The sequence below is a fragment of the Eurypyga helias genome, unplaced genomic scaffold, assembly GCF_000690775.1.
Source record: "Eurypyga helias isolate BGI_N326 unplaced genomic scaffold, ASM69077v1 scaffold35258, whole genome shotgun sequence".
NCBI lineage: Eukaryota > Metazoa > Chordata > Aves > Eurypygiformes > Eurypygidae > Eurypyga > Eurypyga helias.
In genome coordinates this window covers 725-7,586 of record NW_010265646.1, presented here as the reverse complement: position 1 = coordinate 7,586, position 6,862 = coordinate 725, and the positions used below count along the sequence as shown (strand labels likewise).

Below are 6,862 nucleotides of genomic sequence, written 5' to 3'. Positions count from 1 at the left end.
CCTGCCCCCGCCGCACAGCTCACACCACCACACTTGGGCTGCTGGATCTTGTTGGCAGCAGGACTTGGGGTGCTGTGCCACAGCCCATCAAACCCTCCAGCCCAGGGGACAAGGAAGAGGAGGAACCTACCTGCTGCCCCATGTCCTCCACTCCGGGCTGTTTCCTGCTGCTGTCGTCTCTTCCCAACTCATCAACCTGCTCGTGCAGGCTCAGGCTTCCGTGAATATCTGACACTTCATCTGCTGACCCCAGTCCGATCTCCTCCAGGTAGATGCTGGCTCCTTCCTGCACCAGCTCTCCCGGGATGCTGGGACTTGACCCGCCCAGCACCCTATGGCTCAGGAGCTTCCTCTGGTGGCTCGCACTCCCCGGAGCAGTGCCAGCATCCTGCAGCGAACCTGCCACGCCAGACCCCCTGCCCACCCGCCTGCTGTCGCGAGTGCAGGAGCTGGCTGGTGTGTTCGGGGCTGGGGTGGTGGAGCGGCTCTGCTCCCCACCCTTGCTGCTCTGGATGGCTCCGTTCTGCAGGCCACCCATAGGGACAGTCCCATTGTGAGCCCGCTCCCGCTGGAGTCGGTCACTGCTGTGCTCCAGCTCCTCTGTGCTCAGCTCCCGGCTGCCGTCAGGCAGGGGACCGTCCTGCTGCTCGTGGAAAGTGGGTTTCTTCCCGATGTGTGTGACACGAAACCTAGAATAGGGACAGGATGGATCAAAAGCCCTTCCCTTCTCTCTCCCAGCTGTATTTCCAGCTTGCTTGCACCTCCATCCTCACTTGTCTCCTCTTTGTCATGGGCTGCTGTCAATCTCCAACCTTTCAGACCCATTCAACACCACTGACCCCCACACTGGCCATGCCCCCACTGACTAAACCACATTTTCCCCTTCATTTTTAGCAAAACAAATAGAAAGAGGGAGATGAAAAGGTCATTCCAGCTGTTGGCTGGTGCAGGCCCTGACAGCCCATCCTCCATCACAGCTCTTAGAAATGCTCCAAGATGCAACCTGGGCAAACAGGGGCTTGTACAGGAACTCAGGTGTTGATTCAGGTGAAATGCAAACGGTCTGAGCCTGGTGAGGAAGGGACGGCCATGAAGAGCCATGAGGATGTTGTGCCCAGTGACTGACCACCTTCAGGGGAACAAGAGCCAGAGGTTTTGGCAGGCAGTGCACCCTGAGTGAAGGCAGGAACAGGATTTTGGTAAGGCAAGCTATATTTTGGGTACAGGGATCAAAAGCCAGAAGGAGTTGTTTGGCTAAAATCTGCCAGAGCACCCTATGCACCATCCCCTGGAGTGATGGATGGTACCTGGGTGGTTCACCAAGGCTCCACCACATACCAGGTAACAGCTCAGAGCTCCAGCGTAGGCAGAACTTGGTCTGACACCCACAAAGGGTGCATTTATAATCGGAAGTGATGCAATATTGCATGTAGGGAGAAGAGAGAGGTTAGGGATCTACCATAACTTTGGGATTTGTGAGGGGTAACTCATAGGCAAAGCCTAGAAGTCTGAATTGCAAGTGATCTGGTTGTTACTAACGCTGTGATTCCTCTTCGTAAGCAACGCAAGCCACTGCTATATCAGCAGATGGGAAATCTCTTCCATGGTGAGCTGGTGTCCACCAGCCAAAGAACGCAGATCCCACCACAGAGACTTCGTGCACTCCACGACTCACCCAGCAACTGCTCTCCCTGCACTTGAGTCACACAAGAAGAAGCTGCAGATGGCCCTGGCTCTGCTGAGGATCAGCTGTGACTGCAGCAGCAAAATTCAAGCACTGCTGGGATTGCAAGCCGAGAAGACTCAAAGGTCAAGCAAATGGCAGTATGGCCATCCTGAAGGAAGGAACTGAGAAGAGTAGTCCAAGAGACAAGAACAGGTCCCAGATGAGAAGTCAGAGATGAAGGAGACTGACGCCAGACTGGGGATTGGGCTACTTTCTGTGGACAATACAGACCCCTCAGCAGTGCAGTCAGAAGTGCTGCTCACGACTGGAAGGGTCAAGAAGCAAAGTGCTTCAGCTATGGATGAGGTACTGACAGGACTGCTCAGTCAGACCAAGCAGCAGCAAATGTGACCTTTCAGGTCTATCCAGATATTTGGTGATATGGCACCACCACTCTGACCAGAGAATGTTCCAGTCCCAAAGAGGGACTGGGAGGAGGCACGAGTGGCCTCCTTGGTAATGCTATTGAGCAATGTCGGCCTGGAAGAGCCAAGAATGGATTCAAAGGAGCAGGCAAGGTTCTGATTGGAGGGGGCACAAGAGGTAATGTAACCAACCTCTGGATCATGAGGGGAAAGGCAGGAGAGCACTGGCTGTCTGCCTAGTCAGCATCGCTAAGGTGTTTGATTCTATAGGACGTGACATGCTGCAGCTGACTGGAATAAGGACGGAAGGTCAGACACAGATGGTTTGGTGGTTGAGCTCTGCCACTGTCAGCTGGTTTAGGGAAAGCCCTAAGAGAGATGGTAAATCATTCAATAATGTGAGAGTACAGATCATATAGCCCTGATTATCTCAGAACTGTAGAATAATTTAGGTGGGAAAAGGCAGTGGGAGGTCTGCAGTCCAACCCTATGCTCAAAATTGGGCCACCTCCCACCCTCACTCAGATTGCCCAGGACCCCATCCAGCCAGTTTTGGGAAATCTCCAAGGATGGAGATTCCTCCACTTCTCTGGATCCTGTTCCAGGGCTGCACCATTCTCAGGGAGACAGTTTTTCCTTACGTCTTACCTGAACTTCTCTTGTTGCAACTTATGGCTGTTGCCTCTTGCCCTTCCCTGTGCAGCTCTGAGAATAGTCTGTTTCCATCTTCATTGAAACTCCCCCCACCCCTTGGAGTAGTTTTTTAAGAGCTTCCCCTCCCTGCCCTCCCCTCTTAGACTCCTTGAGCAATGAGGCTGTGCCTACCAGCACAGTGAGATCCAGCCGGGATCTCATTGATCAGACTCAGGCAAAGAGCTGAAGGTTACAGGGAAGGGGGGTGGACTCTCGAACGCTGTGTCCAAAACAAAAGTAATAGCAGAGAGAAGAGAGGAACAAGACCTGAGGATTGCAGCAGAACAGCTAGGTTAAAGGGTACAGGATCAGTCATAAGTCGAGGTACTTTGTGCAATGAGGATTTTCATAGTGAATAAGGCGTAGTAAGGGCAGCCCCAGGAAAGTCATCCAAGATCTGAAAGGGGCCAGCTTGGAAATGAGAACCAGAATTTGCAGGTAGTATTGTACATCATGGGCACATAGGCCCCTTAGCAGTTGAACTTCACACCAAGGAGATTCAGGAAGCAGAAACTTTTAAAATATAACCTTTGAGAGATTTAATGACTGTTCTGTGGAGAAGGCTAGTGTGACATGGTATATTGAGTATAAAGGGAGAAAACCAAAATTTGAGGGGAAAGTGCCTTTAGGAAAGAAGGCTGCCTTCTCCAGCACTCAGAGGTGAATGAGAGGAGACTGAGAAGGGCATGGACAAAAGACACAGAGGAGCGGATGGAGCTGGGTACCAGCCAGGGAATGAGATTAGCCATGAATATGCAATTGTGCAGAGATCTGGCTTACCAAACACCACCCCTTAAAACAAGGACAGCTGACAGCAACCGTCAAAGAGGAAGCCAGAAATTTAGCAGTCTCCAGAAGGTGTGATCTTGGTTGGGGTTCAGCATGGGAAGGTCCAACATGTCTCTCCCCTTTAACGGCTCCACATAAAGCCCCTCCACAGTTCACCTCCCTACTGAGGCTCCTAGCTGTGATAGTGGAAAAATCCACACCCCCGATGCCCACTCTGGCTCAGCATCACCAGAGATGAAAGGACCATCTCTGGACCACAGCGTGGAGATTCATCAGGGCTTAGGCCCCAAATGAAGACCTGCTTCAGGATCTGAGCAGCAGAGCTTTGTGTCTCACTGAAGTGGCCATCCAGGGACCATCAATTGCTTGTCAACCTGCCCCGGTCACCATGGTGGTAAGGAGCTGGGCCCTGGAAGACCTTGCTAAAGGTCTTGTGCACACTTTTGGCTGGGGAATGGAGCAACCTGGGCAAGCCTTCAGATTGTACTAAAGGTTATTGACTACACAGAGACCACAGGCAGCTCAGGAAGTCCCTTAAGGTCCGACCAGGTGGGGACTGGACAAGTATTTGTGGGAAGTATTGGGTACACTCCCTATTCTTATATTCCTCCCATGGCATCTAATTACAGTCATGATTGGAGGCAACAACCTGGAAGACCATAACCACTCTTTCATTTTGAAGGCAGTGGGTGGTAACTTGCACCTGGGACCTCCTGTCACCTTCTCCCCCTCCTAATGAGATCCCTAAAACTGGGGTCACTGCCCCAGTTGGGCAGCAAGAGCCCTGCTTGCATGTAGCTGGGACAGCAGGCTTGGAAAGACATGGATCTGGGGCTATGCCCAGCATTGAGTCAGCAGGACAAGCCAGGCTTGAGCCACCTTCCCAGAGGAGGAGGAGGGAAGCCACCCGTGCGTCATGGCCTGCCACATACCACAGGCATTTCCAGGTGCAGGAGGTACCTGGGTCCTCGGGATTCCCAGCTGCAGAGCTACCACTGGGGCATCTAAACGGGGAAGAGCAAGAGGGTGACGGGTGTGGGGCACATGGGGGAGGAAATAGAGTACCTGAGAAGACCCTCCACAATTCTTGGTCCATCAGAGCAGATGGCCCATGTCTGGCAAAGCTCATATAAGTACCTGCCCACTGAGAAGACAGTGGTCTCTCCAGGATGCATCCTGCTTTTGCCATCTTTGGACCGTCCTTGCCGATGCAGTGGGTGCCTCTTCCTCTTGCTGCAGTGGATGCAGGGGGCCTGTGTGGAGCCCAAATGCACTGTGTGGTGATGTGGTGGGCCCCCATCCTGACTGTTACGGTGAGGACAAAGGCTGCAATAGGAGAAGGACATGACAGGTCATATTATCTGGAGGAGTCTTCCCAACCTCGGTGCAGCCTCGCTGCGGCAAACCCTGAGAAGCAGCAGCTCTGGAGGGGACTTCCTGTGAGGACAGGAATGAGAAGGGCTATTCCGCCTGACAATGGGGTGAAGCATTGCAACCCTCAGGGGAGCAGGACTTCTTGTTGGGAAGATGTTTTATAACAAGCTGGAAAGGGGCTGGCTGCAGAGTCTACAGACCAAAGTGGTACCCAAAGGCTGCTTCTCCATTATTCCGCAAAAGCCACAAGCTGGTATAGGTTTCTCTCACCTGGGCACTGGCACTGGGATGTCCCCTTCATTGTCCCCCAGCATCTCCTTGAGGGCCTCCGCATTTGCTGCAGGGAGAGGAAAAAGGGAATGTGTCAGCCAAAGCGGGCAGCAAATCTCTGGGCCAGCCCTAGGAAATGCTCACCTTCATTTTGGATGATGCATCTCACAATCTTCTCCACAGTGTCCTCGTTCAGCTCCTCCTCTTCATCTGAAAAGAGAAAACGCAGCACTGAAGGCTGGGATTTGGACGCTGAGCTCGCCAGTCCCTCCCCAGGAGGGTTGGAGAAAGCTTGTGTCCCCCATCACACCAGAAAGCCCCCAGGGAACAGCAGATCCATCACTCTGGAAAAGAAGTGGCTAAAACAGCAGCTATGTGGCAGGAAGATGGGTGTTGTGTTGCACTGGAGAGAACTGGGGAGCATCACGTGAAATGAGTGGGAAGCAGGTTCAAAACAAGTTGAAAGAGAAGACTGCTCATGAGCACAGTCCAGACCTGGAGGCCCTGGGTGCAGGAAGCTGTGAGTACTAAAAGTCTCCAAGGGTAAACAGGATATGTTCACAGAAAAGAAACACACTGGAGCCTGTTAAATACAGAGAAACCATCTATGATGGAGAAAGCCCTGGAGCTACACACTCTTAGAAGCTTAAAAGAGTATACTTGGGAAACCTGGCTCGGTGTCTGCTCCGTTGTGGTATTCGTCCCCAGTACTCATCACAGCCTGCTTCTGGCCACCATTGGAGGCAAGAGGCTTGGCTGGCTGGACCTTCAGCCCAGTCTGTAGGGTTATATGTTCCTGTAAGCAGGTCAGGGTTGTGGTCTGTTACCAGCTGCCTCAAGGAGCAGGGTCAGGGGCTGCTGCTGTGCTCCTGGAAGCCCACAGAGATGTTTCCCTGGGCTGTGGCAGCTCCAGTGGGCAAAGCCAGTCCTGGAAGGTTCAGACATTGTCTCCATGTGACATGCAGCAAAGTCATTGAAGCTAGAGGAGCATATCCAAGGACTCCTGGAAGCTCCTGCTGCATCCATGGGCAAGCTGAGGGAACCAAGTTTCCCTCCTGTGCACGAGAAGTGGCAGCAGAAGGTTGTGACCCTCCTGAGCAATGCCGATGGCATATTGGAGCTGGAGGAGTTATGTAGCACCATTTTGCTGTTTTCAGACAAGGAAGCAGACAGAGAACAGGTCTTCTCCACTTCAGCTGAGACTCATGAAAACACTAAATGACAGAGCTTGCTTGGACTGAGCTCTGGCTTGCACCCACGCTCAGTGCTGCAGTGACTTCCCAATCCTACTACCCAAGAGCTGCTTATGATGACCTCAAGCGATGGAAAAAACCCTAGAAGTCCCCTTCCAGCATGGGAGCAAGATCCCAAGGAAACACACCTATTCCTCTGGCCTGCCTCAGCACAGCAGAGACTAGAAGAGCCCATGACTAGTAGCAAACACCATGCCAGTCCCATGCCAGACCTCCTGATGCCGAAGGAGCAGAGGACAGCTCGTGCCCTGGCTGGGGATGCTTTCCTTGTAGGGAACATGGGTTATAATTCAAGTGCTGGGGATTCAGGCTGAATTATGTATAATTCAGGTCCTGGCTGTTGATCAGAACTATCTTTTGGAGACAACAGCGTTTTGGGAAAGGCCAGACGC

At 52.6% G+C, this 6,862-nt stretch overlaps 1 protein-coding gene across 1 annotated transcript in view; it reads right to left on the bottom strand.

The window, feature by feature from the left end:
* Positions 1 to 6,862, bottom strand: part of RELL2 (RELT-like 2) — a 9,232-nt gene that overhangs the window by 1,710 nt on the left and 660 nt on the right. Inside the window, exons 2-5 of the mRNA XM_010156818.1 lie at positions 5,362 to 5,427; positions 5,218 to 5,284; positions 4,711 to 4,899; positions 131 to 689 (exon numbers count right to left, since the gene is read on the bottom strand). Coding sequence (XP_010155120.1) covers positions 131 to 689; positions 4,711 to 4,899; positions 5,218 to 5,284; positions 5,362 to 5,427 — 881 coding nt within the window. The remainder of the gene's footprint in view (positions 1 to 130; positions 690 to 4,710; positions 4,900 to 5,217; positions 5,285 to 5,361; positions 5,428 to 6,862) is intronic.